Source organism: Gobius niger (genome assembly GCF_951799975.1).
Source record: "Gobius niger genome assembly, chromosome: 18".
Taxonomy (NCBI): domain Eukaryota; kingdom Metazoa; phylum Chordata; class Actinopteri; order Gobiiformes; family Gobiidae; genus Gobius; species Gobius niger.
This window is the reverse complement of record NC_136869.1, coordinates 14,671,796-14,696,922: the sequence shown is the minus strand read 5'-3', so window position 1 is coordinate 14,696,922 and position 25,127 is coordinate 14,671,796. Positions and strand designations below refer to the sequence as shown.

The 25,127-nt window shown below is 42.2% G+C and overlaps 1 protein-coding gene across 2 annotated transcripts in view; it reads left to right on the top strand.

The window, feature by feature from the left end:
• Window positions 1-25,127, top strand: part of myripb (myosin VIIA and Rab interacting protein b) — a 139,716-nt gene that overhangs the window by 54,859 nt on the left and 59,730 nt on the right. For both annotated transcript variants that reach the window (XM_079575796.1, XM_079575797.1), the window contains exon 3: window positions 9,940-10,161. In XM_079575796.1, the coding sequence (XP_079431922.1) occupies window positions 9,940-10,161 (222 nt within the window). The remainder of the gene's footprint in view (window positions 1-9,939; window positions 10,162-25,127) is intronic.

The window sequence follows — 25,127 nt, the reverse complement described above, 5'->3', positions numbered from 1 at the left end:
ACACTTAAACTCTTTTATATTATTTGCATAATTTTCTTTTATTTGACCTCTTATATTCAAATCAGTGCTGTTTGCAATTAGGAATTATTTAAAATTCATATTATCTCAGTGCTCGCTATCTCCTGGGGGATCCTAACCCCTACTTTGGGAACAACTGTTCCGACTAATGTTGGAATTTATTAAGACACTTAGTTTGCATTCTAAACCTCTGGTTACCTTTGTCGCAAATATGTTTCTCCTAAACACAGTTTGGACTCCAGCTGACCTTGTCTTGAACCTTGTTCTCGAGGCATTACTTAGAAGAGCAAAGGAAGTGTTTTGACTACTCCAATCTAATCTTGGGCACAAAATGTAACAAAGCAAATACTTAAACTATCTTTAAAGGAACCAGGAAGCCAACCTGCCGTAATCTGGGCATCTCTCAATATTCAAATCTTTTATAAAGATTAACGATGTGCAACTCCTGTACAACTGAGAGCCTATATAGACATTCAGAGCCTAGAAAGACAGAGTTAAATTTCACTTTACCACAAGTCTAAACAGTGAAGACAAAATAACAAAATATAATATTTTTCAGGTCCTGGTACTTTTAGAACCAGGCCTACAAACTCAGGCTTCTCAAGCAAATCACAGCAGAACAACATTTATCCATCTATTCTATTATTGGGCTAATAAACTAAAAATGCAAGCCATTTCAACTTCTCGATTGTGCGCATTTTACTTTTAAATTTGTCTGACTGTGATCAATATCATTTGTTTTTATTGCTCATCACACCCAAGTCATACCTTTTACTAACATAACTACTTGTAGTTATACATCTTCCCCTCATAGAATTTTTCCTTGTGTATTTTAAAACCCAGTTGTTATACTCACAAGTTGCAGCTAAAACAGAGACATTGTGACATTGTGACACCGGAAATCAGTCCTCCACACAGTTCCTGTGGCCTGTAACAGATTATAAAGCAGCATCAATTCACAAAAATAACACATTTTTCAATTAATCATCACCGTCATGTGAACATCAATTGATTGTGATTCAAAATGCGGACATTGTTTACCCTACGGGGACTCTTAACTTGTATCATTGCTTTACCAATGCATTATCATTATTCAAAAGCATACCCCCCTATTCTATGAAATAGTTATAGCAAACAATGTTGGCATTTTGTTTTGTTAAACTGACTCAACAATCTTCCGAGGCAAGAGTTTATCAGGAACGCTCTGCTCATGGACCTTCACAGACAGAGACAAAACAATAACAGATAGGAGAAACAGTAGATGTGGACAGAGGAGACAAGGCAGAGACACAAAATGTGAGCATCACTCTCCCTGAATTATTCTTACTTTGAAATAAGTGAAAATGTTCATAATTTGGTCTAACATTATGTCATTGCATCTTGCTGAATGTCAAAGAAACCGAACAGCATCAGGTCACCCCTAACAACACAATCTGTCCTTTGTATAAAACTGACAGATCCCTTACTTTGTTCATTCAGACCCTTGTTCTTCTTTGACCCTGTGTCCGTGAAAACTCTCTACTCTCGTAGTTTGTTGCTTGTGAACACGGTCGGTGTTATACAGCAAGACCTTCACTTATAAGTCCAGATATAGGTGAAATCTCTGGCAAATTACTTATGTGAGAGTAACATTACTTTGAAATAATTTAGTTTTTACTCGCTCAAGTGCAGTGGTGGAAAGCAACAAAGTAAAAGCACAAGTACAAGCAAAAGGTAAAGGTATGGGCATCTTACTTTTCTTTAGTAAATTTATGATGAATGAACCTCTACTTTACTTCACTACATTTTTCAATTGGGTTAAAAGTAAAGCATTTTATTTTCAAAGTGACCTCATTACGATGAACTGGTTAGACCCAATTTAGACTTGGTTTAGTGGTTTAGTCTTTTAAACCTTGTTTTAAACCCGGTTCAAACCTAGTCCAATGGTTTACTCCTTTAAACCTTGTTTTAGACCTTGTTTAAACTGGATTCAAATGATTTCAAAATCCTGCACAATAATCTCTTAAATACCTTCACCTTCCGCTTATAAAGCACATTCCACAATGCATAACTCAACACTTCTACTTAAGTCAAAATCATGTCAGATACCTTCACTTCTTCTCAAGTAAAAGAATCTGTATCTGAACTCTTAAGTAAGAGTGTCGAGCAATTCCTCCACCACTGGATTTTACTCGCTCAAGTGTACTCGAATGCTGTGAGTACTGAGTAACTGTGAGGATGGTGTTGCTTCTATTTTACTTTGTTGGTGTCAGTGTAATCTTATTACCAAAGAATGTACAGTTTTACTCAAATAAGCATGTTGTTATCGCAAAATGACTCAGTACACTTTATGTTCTCTGTGTGTCCATTATAGCCCTAAGAAAAAAATTCAAACAAACATCAAATAAACCAAGCAAACAAAGCAAACCAAGCAAGGAAGCACAGAATATGAAATATAAAAACATGGAAATAAAGATCTACTCGCTGCATCCAGAGCCATAGCCATCAGTTACATTTCTCTCAATGTTCATCAGTTGATTCTGGAGTTTCACAGTTAGATTAGAAATGAACAAACACAACAGCCTCCATAGGTTGTATATGGAGCGTACGTGTTCCTCTCTTTTGTGCACATCTCAAAAATCGGTGCTAAGCGGGTTATCTCTCTTAGGAGAAAAATATCCTAGGTTCATCTCCTACCCATAATCCCTTAGCACCAGTACAACTACTCTCTCTACTTCTTGTAACTATTCTATAGTCAGAAGAAAAATCAGCAGATGTATATTAAACCACAAGCTTTTATGACCACTAAAAACAGATAGTTCTATTCAAGTTTTCACACCAGCCTGTGGTCACAGTCCTCTGACTGTGGCGTATTTCTAAGTCCAACTGCCTTAGTAATTAATTACACGGCCTATGTAATTATTACCGACTCAATATTCAGCACTTAGTTCAAAATTAAAAGTAACATGAAACAACAGCTTTACACAGTAGCCCACAGCTTTTGCTTTGACCCACACTTGCTATCCGTAAACCAGACATAGAGACCAGTGACCTGGACCCAGACTCGTTTACAGCTTTCTGGAGCATTCTAGCTTCCTGGCTATGTCGGTGTGAGGCCTTTTGTTTGACACTAAAATTAACATTAAACAAAGCTTTACACTCAAGATAGTCTATAATATGTGTTCCTCACTCTTGCCTATGACGGCTATGTGGATAAACAGTAGAGTCAACAAGTTTAAAACCTGACCTACTCTAAACTGTATGCATGGAGCTTCACAGATTATTGCAGCTATTTCAGTTCAAGCTTTGTGCATCGGAATACCCCAGTCACCTAGTGGACCTAAAGTCCCTACTCTCGACCGGAACCAAACATCCAGAATTAACCAATAACATGAGATTATGTCATTTTTACTAATTGTACGTTTCCCATTGCATTGTTCTTTTTTCTATCAAGCGTGAATCTGGTAAGGCCATTCCCCCTCCCTTTTATCGAAGGATAAAAATGCACTTACCAGATCAGCTGTAGACATGTTCGTTGACGCCAAATTGTTAGAGAAATAACAATGGTGTTCGAGAGGATAGATGAATGACAGGCAGCAGTCTGGATGTCTTATGCAGGAGAAGTTTATTTACCATCGGTGCGGGACCCGGAGACATGAACTCGAGACATTGCGCTAGTCCTACCATTCAAGTCTGTCTATGCTTCCACAGAAGAGGGATAAATACCCTCTCAGAGCGTCATCCTGATACGCAAGCATTCAGTGGCAGAGAGTGGCGCCTGAGCACCACAGTCAAGGCTATGACAGAGATAGTACGACTGTACAGCCTGACCCAGTATGATAAATAGCGATTTAATGTTATCCTCTAACAATAAGGCTTTCTAATCTCGATGTCTTTTTCAGAAAGTATACACAAACACTAACCGCTTGAGTAAACTTTTGATCTGACACTTATTCACATGAGTTTGCATCACCTGTCTCCCCTCAGGAACATTATTTCATCTTTTGGCACCTCTACTTCGATCTGCTGCTTGCCAGCCCCTCTAATAGCCAACTGCCACGAGCTCTCTACCTGCAAATTTATGAACCACATGCCAGTCTGCCTCCGCAATGCAGAGAAGCGCAAGAGTTTGACTTTTTTTTTCTCTTTCTTTTTTTTTTCTACTCTGCCTTCTACTTAAACTGGCATTTCAAGCTGGATGAACAGTGCAACTTAGGTTCACCCAGTGGGGATCCGAATGCAAATTACGTGCTTCGATTGAGCCTCGTTTTCATGGCCTCTTTCAGCCTTGAGCGCTCCTCCACCAGCTCTAATGCGCGCAGGGGATGGGAGTGTGTGCTTGCAATAGACACCGATGATAACGTCACTTCAGCCAGAGAGGAGATCACACTCCAGGACATGAGGCAACATCATCACACTCCGAGGTGCAGATTTTCAATTAAAAGCCTCTTAAGAGCCAAGACAGACTGGGTCGATTCGCAATTACCAAGTGCTTGTAGCTACTGTACACTTGAAAATGCGGCCAAATCAATAGATATACACTCAAGACCCACACCAGTGAATACAAGCGCATTTCTGAGCCAGGTGAGGCTCTCTGAGCTGCAGGCTATGGAGCTCACTGGAGGGAAAGAAAAGCCGGTGCTCTGGCATATCTTCGCCTATAGCTGGTGGATCAACGCTTTGATGGAAGTTCCGTCAGGGTACATGCAGTTTCTGACCTGAATTATTACACTGGCTATGTTACACCGCTGTGGCCTTTTCCATAGAGTTGATATTTGAAAAAAAAAGAAAGAAAGAAAGAAAGCCTCACGCAGAGCCAACTATTTGACATTTAGAGCTATGCTGCTACAAAATTTAATGACCACAATTGAAAAGAGTGTTTCAGTAGCCGTGCTAGACAGTTCGCCCACAAGCCTGTATTCTCTTCCATACCGAGCTCAGACTGCCTCTGTGCCCTTGAGCTAGACACTTCACCCATCTTGCCGTACTGTACAGAAGGTGTGTGAGTGCTTCTCTTTGTCTGCCTCAGGGCTCCTAAAGCCAATATAAAAGAAGCTGCAAGGTGAATGAATAATACATCAAATTGTTAAGTGAATTGCGCTGTAAACCTACTACATTCTCATTACTCCAATATAATGTCAGAGTGGTTAGCCCTTTTATCCCATAGCATAAAGATCAGCGCCCGCCACACACTCCCGCTTGTTCCTATATTGTTCAAATGCATTTCTTAAATTGATTGGTCACCTTAAATTCCCCTTAGAGTTCGAGAGTATTTCTGCATCAGGAGCGCCAACACTTTCTGATAAACTTGTGTAAAAAGACCATAAAAATTCTATCTTGAAGGCAGGCTCGTTGAAAAGTTGTTGAAAGTGCACTAAAACTTGACACTGAGAGACTGTTTGAAATGCCAGTATATGGAGATATAACTTCACTGGGATCCACAAATGCTTTGCCTTCAGCCTGAGAAATGCGCTGGCAGCAGGCCTGTGAGAAGACTTAATAGATGTCTCGCAGATAAAGTAAACCAAGGAGGGGATGTGGGAGCGCCCTGATGGAAAGCGAGTCGATAAATCATCAGTACATATAGAACAATAGCCAGGAGTGACAGCAAAAAACACGTGTTAAACCCACTTATCGTGCTGCCATCTTGGTTTTAAATTACTAAGCAAATCAGCATTCTCCTGCGCGCGTCGCCCCCCCCCTTAAAGATCTCAGTGCATCAACACCGTCTAATCTGAATAATCAATGTAGTTTTAATTTTAGATGGAGGCAAACTTCCACACAGTTCAGTCGCCCTCACAGTGTTGTTGGGAATAGGCTCTTCATCACTCAAGCTTGAAATGACCACATGTCTGTCCTTTAGCTCATTGCATGTTTAAAGAGGCATTTAATGGCGGCTTCAGCTGGAAAGGGAACGACAGTTTAACACACATGTAGATAGCTTTGACTGCAAATTTTGTACACGTATCTATCTTTTGCAAGTTCATTTGTAGACAACAAAACATAACATTACAAGAAGGCAGATAAAATCAATCCACATGACATCAATAGAATCATTGATTAAGTACATTAAAAGTAAAGGTGAAAGAAAATACTTTTAGTGTCATATGCAAAGCTAAAAAAAACTGTTTTCAGCCAGGAACACTGAAACATGGCCTCAAAGTGTTTAGTATTGACTCTAGGAACCACCAGGAGGCCCCCCCGTGAGGTTGTCAGAGTCCGAGCAGGTTCATATGGCTCTAACATGTCTGAGAGATAGACCAGGAAGAGACATGCAGAGCTGATCAATCATTTCCATTTTTCATTCACATTCAGATTAATTTTGTTAGCCATTTGCAGTACATTCACATTGGAAAAACAATGTGCAAGGAGCTCGATATAGACAACAAACAAAGTGCCACATCAAAAGCTTAAAGCAGAACTAAGTAACTCATGCCCCTAGAGGCCATAAGCGCCACTGCAGGTTGCATTTTTTTACTCATTAATTGTCCGTGACAGTAAATACTACGCTGACAGAAAAGACAAAGGGAGAGAGGGATATTGTACGTCCAATTACACAATGGAGATAATTTCTTGGCACTCAAAATTGGCGGTTTAAACTGTTTAAGTGGTGCTAGGCTAGCCCACAATTAGCTTTGCCTGTTAGCATCTTCTTCGTGTTCATTCTTTTGGTGCTCTGAGTCGGATCAGTGAAAGCTGCTAGTGTGATTTTCGTGCCAGAGACACCGGGGGAGATGAAAGACCCCCCGATCATCCCATCAACACTTGTATTAGCCACTAAACAGGTGCGCATGGGCGGTGACCCATGAACTGCCATCATATAAATGTGCGGGTTCTTGCTTCTCTCTGCCTCCACTTCAATAAAACAGGGACACGGTCCAGACCTGTCCTCCAAAAAGACCCTCTGCTTTGCCTTATTCCCCACCTCACATCGGTCAGCTAAACTTGTGTTACCCCCAGAGGGACTACGAAAAGGATTTATTAAGGTAAACAAGTTACTTAGTACTGCTTTAAGGGTAAAATACTGTACAATAAAGGTCCATACAAAGAAATAAAAGTGCGTTGTTTAAAGAGCCTCGTTTAAAGTAATCACAGTTTGGGGAAAGAAACTGTTAAAATGGCGATCAATAGAACATTTGACAGAGCGATACCTTTTCATTGAGGGAAGCGTCTCAGGGTGGCCTGAGGCATCATTAGCAAGTTGTAGAGCTCGATTTAAAAGTCGAGCTTTATATTTGGCCTCCAGGAGCGGCAAAGTGCAGCCAGTGGTCCTGCTTTCAGAGTGAGATTACCAAACCATACTGTAATACAACTGGTTAGGACACTCTCAATTACACAATGGTAAAAGTGTAATTGCCAACAGATGTCATCAGCCTTATTAGTCCGACCATAATGTGATCTTTTGCCTAAGTAATTATTACATTTGACTCAAAGTGGTGTTATACTTTGTAGAAATAATTGATAATAGCTTGTATCATCTCCCTGTACCTGCTGACTCCTGGTTGACCCTCAGCGTTCTTGTCTCATTAGGACGGACAGGAGCTAATGCAAGGGGACGTGAGCCGTGACCACTCCCCTCCTGCTCCTGGATATATGTGTACATTTGCCCGCTCATTTCATTAAATGGCCTGCCCCGTAGCCATCAGCTAACTGTGCTGTTCATTAAACTTGTATCACGGGCAGGAGCAGAGAACCCAAATGGCTCCTGATCTTAATCGTGACTGAAGGAAATGAATTCCCAGCACTGGGTCTCTACCGTTATTTCCATGCTGACTGCCTCCACTTGGCATCCTTACAATACTTCATAATGTTTTTGTGAACCAGCTGGCCAGGGTTTATATTTGATTAAATGTGTTTTTGTAATGATTGATTGAGTTCTCTCCTTCCCAGCAGTGCGTCTGTGGAATATCAAGAGCCCCTGATCAAGTTCCTTCACAGCACCCCCCACTCCGCTCTCACGCGACGCTCAATGTGAAACGTCTTATTCGTCTTATTAATATGCTCCATGTAATGATGCATATGAAAAGCAATCACAGCGGTCGTGGAGAGTGTGCTGGAGACGCGGCCTTAATAACTCGCCCCCTTCGGCTGGATACACCCGCACACAGGGGCTGCAATATGCTGCTTTAAGCACTATGCCCCTATTTGCATTTGACTTTTACAGTGCCAGGTCCATCTCCTGTAGCCCCGGGTTTTCACGCTGTTTGTCTCAGCCTGGCTCAGGGGCTAAAAGCGCGGCTCGGATAATTTGTACGGCCAGCAGTTTGTGTATTGAAACGTTATGCGCGGTCAGAAGGTTTCGTTTGCACAGATTTAAAATTGGCTCCGAGATAGAGATGGAAATTGCAACCATAGGCAGATTCTGTTATTAAATGTAGACTGGCCACAGTTCAATGCCCTAGAATTATGTTTAAACGAGCATTTAAAATAGAAAGCTATGTTCACAGATTGATCATTTTCGTACCCGGTGGTTAAGATTAGTTTGCTGCGTAATCATTATTATACACTTGGGGTGCAGGATTAGCCGCTATTGAATCAAAATCACGATTTAAATGATAGCAAATTGCAAAAAGCTGATGTTATGAAGGTAATAATGTCCTTGTTTGGATATAGATGCCTCTGACTGTCCATGAGGTGTTGCTTAGTATAAAATCTGCTCTAAAATGATTCTATTGCAGTTCATATTTCAGTCTCATGAAGTGTTCCTGGACATACAGAATCTATAGCGACATTGGTGGGATTATGGAGTTAATAACGAATCTTGTTGAATCGGCTACCCATAATGTAAAATACACTATGCACGGCTCCAACCCGCTTTCGTGTGTGTTTGAAGATGTGGTTATATCTGCGGGATCAATCAGAGCCATGAGCCCGTAACCTTGCAGCGCGTCGAGAGTAAAGAAGCGGCTTAAATAATTCAGTCGCTGCCCATTTGAGCTCAACTCACTTTCACACCAGCAGCTCAGCCTCGGCAGCCAACGCTTATACCGATTGCTTGACTCCTCGGTATTATGTCAATCAAAATATATACAAATTACGTAACACTAGAGCCGCCGCAGCTGTTGGATTGCTTACTGTGCACATTTCCGCATAAGATCAACCATGTACATAATTTAAATGAGTGTGAATATGGAAAAGCTGCTTTGCGTGGTAATCCATCTACAGATGAACCGTGCTGTATGATGGTGCGACAATGGAAAACAACATTTTATTTAAATGTTTTTTGTCTTAATATGCCCATTATCGCAAGTTATTTATGCAAATGTACTGTTTGCGGTGGCATTCCAGCAATCACAAGCTATTTAGTTGTTAACAAGTTGATGCATTTTCAAGTTTTACACATCATTTAAAGGGCAAATTTAAATGCTAATGGGAAAACCTCTGTTTGCCAAATTACACGGAAGGAGGCTGGACAGAAACATTTGTCAAAAGCCGATAAGAGCCTTGCTGCTTCTTATAGCAGCAGTATTTTTGACTGAAGTCCAGCAGCTCCACAGTATATTACACTCTCTCTCTCCTGCCTGTGCCGACCACAGCTTCTTCGACAAATTGACCTTCAGCCAGAAACCATTTGGTCCCATTTATTAAGATAAATATCCCCGTATACGCTCCAATTATCAGCTTTTTGGATTAAAAGGAGGTGCAAGGCGTGCGTGTGGCTCGCTCGTTGCTGAGTGTCGGATGTTGGCAAACAGGCAATGACAGGTTCTCTCCAAATTGAAATGTCAGCCATCACGTTAATTCCCCAGAATCAGAGCCGAGGCACTGGGGAGTATTTTCAACAATCAAGTGACCTTATCACTCTCCACCCCCTTATTGTTTTCCATTCATTCTGCCGCGCTGTTTTCACATTTTACCTCTGGACTCACCGCTCTCCCCCCCTCCCTGTCCCTCCCTCTCTCCCTCTCTCCCTCTCTCCCTCTCTCTCTCTCTCTCCCTCAGTGAAATGAAGCAGGAGCTGGCGGAGGAAGGCAGCAGATGCTCGATCCTGTCCAGGCAGCACCGATTCAACGAGCACTGCTGTATCCGCTGCTGCGCGCCCTTCACCTTCCTGCTCAACCCCAAGCGCCTGTGCCTGGACTGCCAGTACAACGTGTGCAAGAGCTGCTGCACCTACACCAAGCGGGACAAAGCCTGGCTGTGCTCCGCGTGCCAGAAGGGCAGGTTAGTGGCTTGACATCCCCTCACACACGCATTAGACTGATCACACTAAAGTGAATGGGGATGTGGATGTGAATGGGGAGGACACTTAAGTACAAGTGAGCTGATGGCAAGGATAAAAGGGTAACATCTGAAGAAGGACAGGGGAGGATTTACTGTAAATGAGAGAAGCGGGTGAATGAAATAATTTCAAACCTTTTTTTTTTTTTGTTCTGTAAAATGCCACTTTAGTACTTCTACAGCGATACACATAAGTAGGATTTCCACAAAGATACATTGAGAGTGTTCAAGAGCGGGATGCTCACTTCAGGAAAATGAGAAAAGGGAATTTTCACCCCAGAAGAGACGATATCTAATCAGACATGCTGTTTCTCATCATCATTTCATGGACGTTCAGTTAACTGTTAATTGAACGTTGTCTTTTTACACCACGTTTTTGAAGTACTGTACAAAGGTGCCCTTCAATGAGTTTTATTCAGTATTTTAATTAGAATTACTGGTGTTTTGTTTTTAGCTCTTCAATCTAATGATCCCCGTGACGCTCCCGTCTTGGCAGGTTGAGGTGAAAGAAGCCTTATTTTTCTTTTAGACTAGGAATCACACTTTATATAAATAGTGCTGCTTGTCATTTTGTCCGCTGGCCCTATTTTCGGATTGTGAAATTGTTTGTCTATTGGGAGGACGTAGATAGATGCACTCGCGTGAAATCGAGGGTCCAAAAGAAGGTGTTGACCGAGCGTGTTCCATATTGCTGTCCACCCCTCGCCCATTCCTTTCCCTGATTGATTTTCGCCGTGTGTTTGTATTGAGTTGGACTACCTTTCCCTGAGTCCTACAGCAGCGCACTTGTGCTCATTGGGGTTTGGGCTGGCGAGGAAGGTGGCGGAAGGATGGTGGCACTCTCGAGATCTGACAAGTTTTGCATCCATCACGAGGCTGTCACAGAATCCTGCCTTCTCTCGCTGCTTTTCGTTTGGGTGTGTGCCCCTCCTGAGTGTGCGTGCCTGGGGCTTGGTAATGTTCTCATTAGACTGAATCACAGATGGGCTGCATGTCACAACGTTGCCATTTACCAGCTCCATATAAATGAATACAGCGCTTTTACTTTGCATATTAGGGAATTAAACAGCTCAGGCCTGGTTTTACCCTGAATTACTCACTTTGGGCGGAATCATGTCGTTTGTGGGGATGAGTTAAGACTTGACAAATGCTTCGCTGTTTTCCTCTTAAGCTTTTTAATTCTCACAGAAAATCATGTAAAATCAGGGCTCTAACAGTTAAGAAACATACTTGGACAAACATCCTCAAAATGTAACTCATAAATGTGTCTGGAGCGCATGGCTGTGCAAAAGAAATCGCGATCTTGTTGTGGGCATGTGTACTATTCATCTTTTTTATGAATCAGCGTATTAATATGTGGCGCTCTCCTCCTCACTCTCTGTGCTTTTTGGCTTTCCTCAAGCCTCTCTGTTTTAAATTTAAATGTAAAATCAATCCAGCAGACGGACAAATGGGCTCATTCGCATGCTCCGGCTGTCCGTCAATTCGCAGGAGCTTGACCACAAGTGATTTCAGCGACGGGAAGCAGATTTGTAATCATTGAGCACTTCTTGGACGCCGCACAACACCCTCTTGTATGTCATCACACAGAGGGACACATGATATCGGCCATTACTTCTTAGCGGCATCGGCACTCACGATAGCGCAGTCGTGATTGACTACGTATGAGCCAGGGTTGACGTGAAATGTTGGCGAGGTGGTGACTGCTGGTATCTGACTCACAAAGAGTTACAGCGATATTCCACACGTTTATTTTCTTAATAAAAGCTTCACAATCAGCTTAGTGATGGAGACTGACATGACCCTCCTCAGTCTAGACGGATTAGCGGTTTGTTATCCCGGTGTTATCAGTCAAGACATTTCAAGAGCTTCTCCTATGCTGTTTACTCTCAATATCTATGCAGTGAGGACCCCCTTGTGACAGATAGAAAGAAGAGCAGCGAGGCTTGAGGGAAGGAGGATGGTGAGGAGGGAAGAATCCTACCCCAGCCCCACGGAATCACAATGTCTCCTACTCATTATACACACTCTTGGACTTTTAAGAAGGATTTGTTGATATCTAATTCCTAACCTGATTTGTTGCGTTTTGAACCCCCCAAAAAGAGTGAAAGTCATATATATATTTTTCAGTAACTAGTATTTAGAGACTAAATAAGACACAGTATGCTTGGTATTGTTTTTTTTTTTTTAAATCAATTTTATTAACAAAACAAACCCATTTGCAAAATCTCTAAAATAGGTAACGTGGTGTCCCTCAAAAATAGAAAATGTGGGTAATTTTACTTTTTACACTTTTTTCGAGAGAGCAAAAAAATATATACAAAAAAAACCTCACAATTCATCAGTAGTTCTACAGGATACAATCTTTCCAAGAGATATCTTTAAATCTATATATGTATTTATTTTACATAATGCCCTTTGTCTCGTCTTGAACCCAGCGGCTGGTTGCACTGATGTAATAGATACAGATGGCAAATGTCATGCAAGGGGGCGTGGCCTAGACGAGGGGGTAGAAAACCTCTCATGGGAATCACAATTTTTCACTCAGTTTTCTGGCTGACCATCAACATATTTATCATATACCAATAAAGTCAAGCCAAAGTCAGGTCCGCACGGATAGCACATTTTTCAGTAGAAGCGTAACATAACTTATATGTAGCATGTAGCTAATTTAGCCTCCTGGTTACCACTGTCAATTTTTTAAGTATTTATGCTGTTGAACCACTTTGCTCCCCTCCGTGTCTCGGTATCTTTATTTAGTAGAAAAATATATTCATGTATTAATTAGGGCTGGCCGATAATGGAAAAAAAATTATCACGATTATTTCCCCCATATTGATCGATCTCGATTTTCGATTCGATTCTTTTGTTTTAAAGAAAAACGCAATAAATGTGGTCTTTCCTGGACGAGCATGTAAACAGATGCTGCGGCCAAACTGAAAACTGCAGCTAACTCAGCAGCAAAAACAAACTCAACACTTCACAGTACAGCCTCCCCATGACAACCATTCACCTGGCCAAGCAACACACAAACATCTGCAAAGGAGACGCAAAAAATCTGAATGTTTGAAGAAGGTCAGAAGCAGACAACGAGCGCATGTTTGTGTGCGGAGCCTCAAAATGCCACGACGTCACGGAGTGAAGCGCTAACAACTTAAAGGGACTATACAGAGTTTAAAAATGTTAAAATCAAGTATTTTCCTCCCCCTACTTCCTGCAATGTCATAATGTGTAGAATGAGCCCAGACCTGTTCACCATAACTGCCTCTGAAATCCTGCACCGTCACTCAAAAAGGTGTCAGGTCCGAAGTGCCGAAGCTGCAGTTACACGTATGACCTGAGGTGGCAGTAGTGAGTATAAAATGGCTAACTTGCATCTAGCCCATTTCATATTTACACAAAAAAACGTGTAAACCGCGCATTTATTAGGAGAAAAGACGATCAAACTTACAATTAACTGTTAGAATTCCAGCTAATCCACGGCTGTAGCCTCAAAACAAATCCACATGGTCCAAAGAGTAATCGATAGTTTTCCTCTTCATCCCGTGCGCGCGTCCTGGTCCTCTGAGGCTCCCCGCCAGTTTCTGTTTTGCCCTTTAGACGAGTTAGTTAAAATCACCAGGTCCTCTCCTCCGGCTGCCACGTGTATCATCCGTGCTTCCTGTTTGTTTGGGCCGAGTGTTTCCCTGGGATTGACCTGACAGGCACTGCAGCATTGCGCCGTCCATATTCTCCTCGAATAAAACACACCACGCGATTATCATGATAGACCTTTATTAAAATCTTGATTAGATTAAAATTCGATTAATTGCTCTGCCCTAGTATTAATTCAGTATTTGTTTTCTTTCTTCCTTCCTTTTTTTCCCCCTCTGGCTGCTTCAAACATGACCATATGGTCAATTCCAAAGATGCAGTGCTGGGTTTCAGGTGACATCACAGCGTTCTAAACCTATAATATTTATACAGGTGGGGCGCAGGTCAAATTATTTTGCTTTTGACCTGTGACATCATCACATTCTAGAACTTAGAATGTGACATCATCACATTCTATATCTTAGAGTGTGACATCATCACATTCTATATCTTAGAATGCAGTGCCATAATCGGCATTCTACAGTTGCCGAGAAACCAGGAATGTTTTTCCCGCCTCTGATTGGCCGATCATATTCTACTTCCTGTGACGTCACATCATCATCATTTGCGTCACAAGCCCTGTTACTTGTAATAATTGTAGCTTTAAAGTGTGGATTAATTTTGCTACGTTTAGCAATATAAACTCAAACATGGGTAACATAGTAATGGGAGGCCGCGTGTCTAATGGGACTTCGGAGAACAGGCTTGTTGAGATATCTGTTTTGGAAACTGCAAGGCCAGAAAACCAACTCTGTCAGCATGATCCTACAGACGCACAAACTGAAAATGGCATTGAAACAGAGCAGAGGTCTCTTCGGGAAGGCGCTCTGCAGAAAAACCAAGTCCCTCAACCCGAACCTATCGTGCTACGGCCCAGTGTTCAAGGAACTTTGGATGCAAGCACGCAGCATCAAGAAGAAACAGAAGCTCTCAGAAACCAGTTGATTGATGGAAATGATGCCCTTGAAAAGGAGTTTGTGGAGCTTTGTCAAAGACAAGAGCAAAACAGCTTAGTGGAAGTGCGTACAGATCTGGAAAAGGAGATTGCTGAGTTAATAAGGCATCAAGGCTTTTTGCAGAACGCGATCAAACGTAGGGAATCGAACCTGCAAACTCAAGCGGCCTGGAAAGAGCGATGTGTTGAGTTGGAAGCGGAAAAACTTCGCATTTGTGATAGCAACAAGACATTTGATGACAAACTTACGGAGCTAAGTACCAAAATTGAACCACGATGGTCCATGGATTACTTTAATCGACTTCAAAATGAGATTGCATCATTTAAAAGTCACAACGAAGTTTTGCAAAAGGATATTGAAAGTGTTGAATCAAAACTTGAACAACAGGCCATTGTGAAACAGCAATGTCTTGAGCTGGAAGAAGGAAGGAATCGTGTTAGTGAGGAGAACAAAGCCCTCGAGACTGCACTTACAGAGCTGCATAAGCAAATAGAGTCACAGGAGTCCATGGATCAGTGTTTGGAAAAAGCTAAGGACATTTCAAACGAGATTGCGGAGTTGAAAAGCCACACAGCTGATTTACAGGACGAGCTTCGGAATGAAAATGCCAAACTGCAGCAACAAGTATCCGTGATGGATCACAGTTTTGAGTTGGAAGCAGAAAGAGATCGCATTATGGAAGAAAACGATTCAATATGCCAAAAAATCAACGTCGTGATCAGGAAAATTGCTCACGAGAAAAGCTGGGAGCAAAAATTGGATGTGATGAAGGTGTCAAAAAATGTCATGGGAAGCGAAAATCGGCTTTTGAAAGAGAAATTAAAGAAGCTACAAAAAGAATTCGACGCACAAGCGATCACAACGTACAAATACAAGCTCATGGCCAATGAAATTGACGATTTGGGGAGAGAGAATTACCATCTCCAACACGATGTCAATAACTTGATGAGCGACATTAGAAATAGCAAAGCTGAGCAGGAGAGGCATGAACAGATCACCAAAGATGACACTCAGGTTAAGGCAAAGAACAAGAAGTTGAGACAGAAAGTGGAGAAGCTTACGAATGAACTCAAGAAGCTTCCGTGTGTGGAGAAGGCTCATGAGGATTTAAGAAAGAGCCAGGACGAATTGCGAGAAGAAAACCGCCGATTGTATGAAGAAATCGAGGAATTGAACAAGGGTATTGCAAACAGGAAAATGCTCGAAGTCCAAATGACGAGTCTGAGAGCTGAGCGGGTGTGGCTTTCGCAAAGAAACAACGACCTGAGTCAGAGGGTGTTGCAGCTGTCGGCTGTTCAAGGGGAGCCGTTAGTTGACCACTGCGAGGCGTGGGTGCAGGGGAATTACAACTTAATGCGAATCAACGAGTTCCTGCGGCTTAAGTTTGTGAACGAGTTTGTCAAAGGGCACAAAGGAGAAGTCCAGGAGATTCTAAACTTCACCTTGATGAGACAGCATGAGCGCATGCACAAGATCAACCAGAAAGTAACGGATGAGATTGTGAAGCTTAACCCCAACGTAGACCTGAGCTGCTAAATTCTCTAAGCACAATCTTCTGGGGCTTAAGGTTTTTGAGTTCAATTCCTTAAGTTCCTGTGAGGAAAAGAAAAGGAACCCTCTTAACTTTATAATATCAGATTATGAAGGTAAGAGTGTGGGCCTGATCATCAACCCGCTCCTCCAGATTCTTCTGCAGCACCCGCTAGACTGGGTAACGGTTTTCATATCTGTCATCAGGACGGGGCTGTGTCATCTGAGTAGCTTCATCACATTCATTTGTTGATCCTTTGGTCGTCATGCTGGTTTTAAGGAGTTAGATAAGGATAAGGTGCTTTATTTGTCCTTATATAACAACCTTACAATGAAATTTGTCCTCTGCATTTTACCCATCCTTCGACGCTGCTGGGACGATGCGTACGGAGCAGTGGGTGGCAGCAGTAATGCGCCCGGGGATCCCGATGTGGAGCCATGCTGATGGTTACAATCACTTGGCTGGAGGATTCACCTGTTGTACATGTTTCTAGTGGTAGGGGAAACCGGAGTGCCCGGAGGAAACCTACGCAGACACGGGGAGAACATGCAAAATCCACACAGAAAGGCCCCGTCCGGGTGGGAATCGAACCCGGGACTCTCAAGCTGTGAAGCACGAACGCTAAAGTGCCGCCCAGTGTTACACGTTTGTTAAGTGGTGACGTCACAGCTCTACTTCCGGGGTCGTAGATGTGTGAGAAACGTTGAGTTTCTGAAATATTGATTGTTGTATTAAAGAGTTTTTTCTCGCATATTGGAAAAAATGAAATCTTATCTGAGAAAAAATGACTTAAAAGTGCTTGAAATAAGACTTTTAATGCTGCTTTTGATACGGTTTTGACTCGTCTTGAAACAAGATTGCCAATGGAACTAGACAGATATTTCTTGTCTTTGACCATTTTGTCTCATTTCAGGTTTTTTTGGTCTTATTTTAAGCGTTCAAGTTAATTTGTCTTATTTTGAGCAAATTAATGCTTGTTCCATTGGCAATCTTATTTCAAGACGAGTCTAAACCTAGTCAAAATCAGCATTAAAAGTCTTATTTCAATTACAAATCAAGCTATTTTTCTAAGATAAGATGGCAATTTTTCCAGTGTAGCCGGTTTGCTAGGACGCGTAAGTCGTGACGTCACACTTAACAAACGTATTGGTGTTTAAAGGAATAGGCCACCACTTTTTACCTGAGCTTAGACGAATTGATGCGTATCTGTCTGGTCTTTATGGTTGTTGTCTTAGGGTTTAGGACTAGAGTTAGGTCCATTGGTAAACTTGGAATATCTTGAGTTTCTACACAGGAACTCTCAGTGATAGGGCTGTGGTAACTGGTTTATTGTCTTGTAGTAGCAGTAGAGAATTCCCACCCCTGTCTGTCCAAGGGAGATGGATCTCTCCTTCAGTGCGGTTCTCCTCAAGGTTCCTCTTTTGTCCCACTGGATTTTTGAGTTTTCCCTTGCCGTGAAGGTGGGTCAAAAAGGGGGCGCTTGGGGCAACTTTCCATCTCAACAACCCATCTCATCTTTGTGCATCTGAGAGGAAACTCTGTTGCTATACAAACAAACAACTTGATTTGATTTGTTGTGATAATGTGAGAGCTAGAAGCTAGTTGTGTCTGCAGGTCATAGTTTAGACTCACTTTTATGGCGTGAATATGGCACTATATGGGTAGTGCAGGTTTATTGATAATAAGCTCTGACAATGTTGTTTTAATTGACTGTTTTCAGATACCTTGCTTGAAAGCCTATAGAAAACACAACGTTGTAATTTTAGTTGCATTTGTTTATCTTGGCCTAGAAACTACAAATAAAAGTTTGTAGTTGCTAGTGTTATTGACAAAAAATGACCAAAAAAAATACAATTTAGTGGGCTTCAGTTTTTCAACACAGCAGGCTTCAAACAGAGCCATAATGTATTACTGTATTAATGGTTATTACCAATTAACTAACATTGTCATTCAATCAATCAATCAATCAAACTATATTTATAAAGTGCTTTTCATACCGAAAGGTATCACAAAGTACTTTACAGATTACAACATTTAAAACACCCTGGCACACCCTCCCATTTATATTATATATTAGGACTAAATAAATAGATGTCAGTCCATCCATCCATCCATTTTCTTCCGCTTTATCCGGGGCCGGGTCGCGGGGGCAGCAGTCTCAGCAGACATGCCCAAACTTCCCGATCCACGCACACCTCCTCCAGCTGTTCTGGGGGGACCCCGAGGCGACACCAGGCCAGCTTGGAGACATAGTCCCACCAGCGTGTCCTGGGCCTTCCACGAGGTCTTGTCCCACAAGGACATGCCTGGAATACCTCCCGCGGGAGGCGACCAGGAGGCATCCGGAACAGATGCCCTAGCCACCTCAGCTGGCTCCTTTCGACGTGAAGGAGCAGCGACTCTACTCCGAGCTCCTCCCGGGTTACTGAGCTCCTCACCCGATCTCAAAGGGTGCGCCCAGCCACCCTGCGAGGGAAACTAATTTCGGCCGCTTGTATTCGCGATCTTGTCCTTTCGGTCATTACCCAAATCTCATGACCATAGGTCAGAGTGGGTAGATGTCAGTTAAAAGCTTAAAAGGTGGGTCTTGAGCCTGCTCTTAAAAACATGAACATTCTTTTATTTATTGGTTTTATTTTGGTAGGGACAATGCAAGTTAATGAACAAGCCACACCGGATTGTAGCCTTGGGCTAATTTCCATCCATCGCCCCCCATGCGACTCTCAAATACACTCTCATTCATCCTGGCCTATTGTACATGTTTTTAGTGGTAGGGGAAACCGGAAAACCCGGAGGAAACCTATGCAGACTCCACACAGAAAGGCCCCGTCCCTGTTGGGAATCGAACCCGGACCTTCTAGCTGTGAAGCACAAGCATTAACCGCTGTGCTACCGTGCCGCTCTCTGCAGCTCTGAGCTCCTCCTCAGGTCATTCCAGAGGCGACGGCCATAATATTGGAAAGACTTTAGGAACAACTAGGAGACCCCCTGCCAGAGGAGCGAAGGGGCCGCGAAGGTTCATAAGGTAAAAGCAGTTCTGAAAGATAAGAAGGACCAAGACATTTAAAAACCATTCTTCTTTTCTTCAGTTCTTGTATAAAAATTCTACAGTATGCGCAACGGAGTGACAGTATAGTAGTAGTATAGTAATAGTTTCACATCATGTGTGACTTTCTGGTTATCAAGTGTAAAATAAAATGTAGTGTTAAAGGGACTAGATGCAAGTTGTCATTTTTATACTCACTACTGCCACCTCAGGGGTAAAACATAACTGCAGTTTCTATATTAAGCTCATGCATGACGGCAATTCGGACTCGAATTAACACCTTTTTGAGTGACAGCGCAGGATTTTAGAGGCAGTTGTGGTGAACAGGTCTGGGCTATTCTACACATTAGGACATGGCTGGAACATGTAGGGGGAGGAAAACACATAATTTTAATATTTTTAAACTCCATATAGTCCCTTTAAAATAGGAAAACCGAGGACAACCTACTTTTCTAATCAGTCCAACAATAATATCAGGCGTTTATGTTGTATCTTTGAATAATGTCTCCTGCTGACTCTGATATTACTCTGTTTCCGCTGCGTCCCACCCTTTTCCTCTCATTTTCGCCTCTTCCTCTCGATATATTTCACTTGTCACTCGGCACCTCCTTCTACCTGATGAAGGCAGCATTAGCATATGAGCCGCGGTGCCTCTCTTTGCTTAATCTGCAAAAAACAGACTATGCGCCCTCCTTATAAACCTCACTGGCCTGTGCACTCCTTACCACATGAAGATGTTTTTAAGCCTGCGCTCTTTCCTTTATGACATCTGCTTGACAAAAGTGCTCGTATGGAAATATGCCTGCATAATGCTACAGGATTTTTGCAACCCTAACCCTTGTAAAAGCGCTGTTACTGCAAGATTTCTGTTTTAAAATCAAATCTGTGAACTGCTGAGGAGTCACATGCTTTTCAGAACATGTATATTTAACAAGCTTAGCGAGTTCAAACAAAAGAAGAACCCATGGAGACGGGGTATTTTGTACAGTCTCCTTGTATTTTGCTAATCTTTAAAATGTGATTAATTGTCCAGCCCTAATGCACAATATACATGAGCGTGTGCCCTTTAACAGGGTTTACATTGTTATATAAACGGCTGATGCATCTTCCTAATCGGAGGCTCATTGTGGCGTGACTCTCAGCCAAAAGGCTCCTCAGTAGTTACAGTATTGCATTAACTTACTGTCAGATTTTAAATTAACTCCAAGAAAACCACAATGCTCTCTCCATCTTACTGGTGGTGCAACACTGAGAAGCTGCTACAGATTTCCACACACATGCATATTTAATGATTTCTTTGCTCTCATCAAAAGGCCAAGCGGGGGGAGCTGATTGGCTGGAGAGAGCCCGAGGACATGAACTAACAAGCGTCCGTGTCTGTCGTAGTGGGGATGCTGGCGCTTTCTGGTGCTTGTAAAAAGCCCTGCCGTATATATTGGACCGTGATTTACATTTACAGATATCACGTAAATGTCACCAGGATTTATTGTTACAAGTGTCACCCGCCGAGAGATTAGATGTTTAAGTATTTTTTGTGCAGAAAGCGATTGGATTTGTGGAAAAGGGCAGCTAGCACCGTGGTGGTTTAAGTTGTAGATTTATGCTTTAATATCCCTGTAAGAAAATTTGTCCTCAGCATTTTTGACCCATGTTTCAACCAGTGCCTGAGGGAAACCATTATATCAGTACGGTCTTAAAATGTTTACTAAGTTACTACTATTGAATAAGGAAAAAGGCACCAAATGTCTGTTGATGTCTGGTGGATCCTGAGACAAGCAATAAACAGTTTTTTATGGACTAAATGAACATGATAGTGTGGTTTTACGGTCGAAATCACAAATAATGTAACATAAGTATTGAAAAAAGTATTGTTTATCCAAGTATGCATAAAGCACTAGTGAAAAAACAGCCCTAGTCATGAGCTGTGGGTGACTGTGGTGAGCCAGGATCTGGAGGTGAGTCATGTTGTGGAGAAAACAAGTAATGGTTGAATTTATAAGTACTGGGTTGAGAAATTGGGTTTATTAATGAGTTATATAGTAATAATGGCTTACACTTGTATTGCACTTTTCAAGCCTGTGTTTCCAAATTTCTCCAAGAGCCACACTGTAGTCGTTTTTCATTCACTCCACAGTGGTGGCTGTGCAGACTTGTGTTCCCCAACCAGGGGTGCAGGGACCCCAGGGTGTACGCGAGCACTAGCAGTGGGTACTTGGAACTATTTCAGATTTTTTTTTAAAAGGCAAAACTGACCAGTATTTCAATATTATGTTTTTTTTTAACTTCTTTTTGAAAGTAAATTTGCAGTGAAATGCTTCAATTTCAGTGTGTTTTTAACGCAATACACAACTCAATACCAATGAATCTTAGTGTAGCGGATCATTTTTCTAAATATTCCCCCACTTCTATTGATTAAGATTAGGCACCAGCCCACTATCCTTAAGGTTAGTGACGAGGTCAGGGTCATGGTTAAGATGATTCATATGTATGACGTATCACTCTCATAACTTGTGATTGGTTGATGTATTGACTCAACTACGAAATAAAAAAATCTCACCTGGGGAACACAGGTGCGCACTTGGCTGCACCTTAGAGTTTAGGGGGACTTTGGGTAGAAACGAAGGACTCAAGGGGTACGCGGGACAAAAAAGGTTGGGAACCACTGGGGTGGACTGACAAAAGCGAAAGTGGCCAATCTGTGCCTCCGTCCACCACCAACCACTCTCTCACAATCTCATTCATTCTGGCCTATTGTACATGTTTTTAGTGGTAGAGGAAACCGGAGTACGGCTGGGGATCGATATAATAATTTGATTACAATTTCAATACATTTAAATTAATCTTTACATTTGTTAAGACTTAATTATCATATGACTGAAAGACTTATAGGAATTTTCAAAGAACAGTACTGTATATATGTGTTACCACTGTAGCAGATCTGTAAAAAATACTTTAACTATCATGGCCCAGAAATGAACATAGGAGTTTTTTATAGCTTCATGAAGAGCATTTAACCTTGAGATAGAATATTTCTTTCTTTCACCAGCGAGATAAACTCTGTGAACTCTCCCGCTGCTCACAGACATGCACCTGCAGCCACAATAGGAGACAGTCACAAAGCGATCTCATTTTTGTCCCAACTGCCACACTGTAGTATTTTTATCATAGTCTCACAGTGAAGCCGTCATGATTGGGAGAGAGCGCCGTACAGCGAGGGACCGCACGAGACACCAGCACTCATGTTTTCAAAATAATTGGGCATTTACATGTCTGCGTGCGCTCCCGTCGACTGCTGCTGCTGCTTGTTAGAAGTGCTCTTGTTATGATATTTCAACAGTGCCGCACAGAGATCTAAAGGTTTAAGTCGAAAAAGCATTGAGGATGCGTAAAGGGAGCCTGTAGCGATTTGTCACACTGTGGAGCTATAGGTTAGAGGCATCAACCTTTAAATCACAGGAGGAAAGGGGGAAAGCTTGGTGAAAAGGTGATGTGTGGCGCTCTTCTTCACGCTGTTCTGCCATTGACCTGAATCTTAGGCTTTTTATACCCGCTGCCGTGAGCCCATACTTTATAAATGCATGGAAATGTATGGCAGAGATAGCAGGAATTATATTAATACGTCTTACAGGAGCGCTCGGTGGCGCACTTATCTGCATCTTAAGAAGGTAGAGTGCTTTCTTCTATTCTTCCCAAAGGTGGTGGAAAGAAATTGTAAGTGAATGAGGAGTTGTGTGTCACTGTATGTCTTTGTATGGGTTCACAAGCCAAAATACATGACTTCCCTCAACTAAGGTCCACAGTTGCTGGGAGGAGATAGACAATGCAAAAATTCAGTTTGAATGAATTGCTAATGGATAAAATTGGTTCCCAAATCTGGCAACACACAAAGTCATGTCGTTTTCACACACGTGAGCCGACGCTGCTCCAGTTTACTTGAGAGTGAGTTTAGTCTGCACTCACGTATTCATTCAAAATAAGTCCTTTCTTCGCTCAACACCTTCACACCACACCTGCCCCGCCCCAGAGTTCGGCCTAGAGTGCTGCAGCTGGATTGATCGAGAGCCACTTTGGGTCAACCTAATTAGTGCCTGTGTAAAAATGTCAGGATTAGTCAGGATTAGTCAGGATTTTGAAATATCTACAAACAATCACACACGTGCAATACCTTTAAATTGCTCAACGCTAAGAGGGAAATCAGTTGAAGGCTTATTATTGAGTCATTTTTCTTAGATTACAGTGAGAAAGCTGATGTAAAATTAGGTAATGATTAAAGAATGAGGATTTCCTGTTTCCTAATTCTTCAGTATTCTGAAATTGCAGGAAATAATGGAGACAAAATTCTGCCTGATTGGTTTAATAATGAAGGCACATGCTCCTCTCGGCTATTTTCATCGTGCAAGAAGAAACACCAATATCAAGGCACTAAATGACGCTACTATTACATAGAATTGCTGTGTAGTCCTGACCAGATCGTTTCTTCCAGTGCAGTTGTTACATCATGGAAGGACGGGTCAAATGCAGAGGACACATTTCCCTATTCTGTGTTTTCAGCAAGTAACATAACATTCCTTGCTTCTTTTTGAGGTCTAATAGGATTAAGGTAATATCTTAATTGGAAAACATAATTACATACACTTCTTATCACACTCTAAACGATTATAGTCCCATAAGAGGCTCATAAAACGCGCCCCAAGCTTACCTTGGAGCCGCGCTCTAAATCTCACAGAGGACTCAGAAAGGACATCCACCAAACACTCCTTCCTTCCTTCCTTCCGTCCTTCCCTCCTTTCCTCCATCCTCGTCTGCTTCCCTTGTGGCCTTGTCTCCCGTCCAAGCAGCTGACACAGGCGCGGGCCAGTCGATCGTAACTCTTAGCGGTGATTTGCACTTTGAGCTCGAGTCAGGCGCCGAGGCGGACACACATGCGGAGAGCGACATAACTTGCAAACGCTGCAAAAGAGCTCTCCAGTGCTTCTCTCACGTATAGTGGTCGTTTCCCGCCGCACAGTGGAAGCCCGGATTAAACAAGCGCCGCGCGGTGATTTGAAGGATCAGATCTTAAGATTTAAACACCTCCCTCGTCCTCATTAATTAAAAGGTGTGATTCGCCCATGATCAGAAGTCAAAATCTGCTCTCGGAGACACTTTCCAGACAGTAATTGCTGCTGCAGGCTATTTCTGTGCAAGTTTCTTTAAGTCACTGATGATGAGCACTGTTTTGACTGCCGTGCACATACAGGTGTCTTTTCATATTTCTATTCACAGTCAAAACAAATGCATTTTTTAGTATTGAGTCAAAATTCTACACTGACAATGTACCATCCTGAAAACTACAATTTCAAAGGGACGTCTTTTCAGAGCTTCAGTAAAAAGGTTCAGCCCCGATTGAAGTTAAAAAAACAACAAAAAAACAGGTTCAGCCTCTGTGACATAATAACATGGGGATAAATAGAGAGGTATGAATACTCCCTGAGCCCACTGTATGTTTCTATCCCTCCATGGTGAGCGCGCCCCAGTCCACGACCCCTTCTGTTCCATGCCGGTGTTTTTCTCCACAGGGAGCAGGCGGCAGTAAAGGCCATAAATCACAGCTCTGCAGGTAAACATGAACACGTAGACACACGCGTTACTCATACAACCTGCAATCTCCCCCCAATCATAGAAGCTTTTATGTGGCGTTAAGAGTTAGAAAGTACTCTGGACTGTGGCAGACTTCTCTTCAGGTTATACAGTATAGTATGGT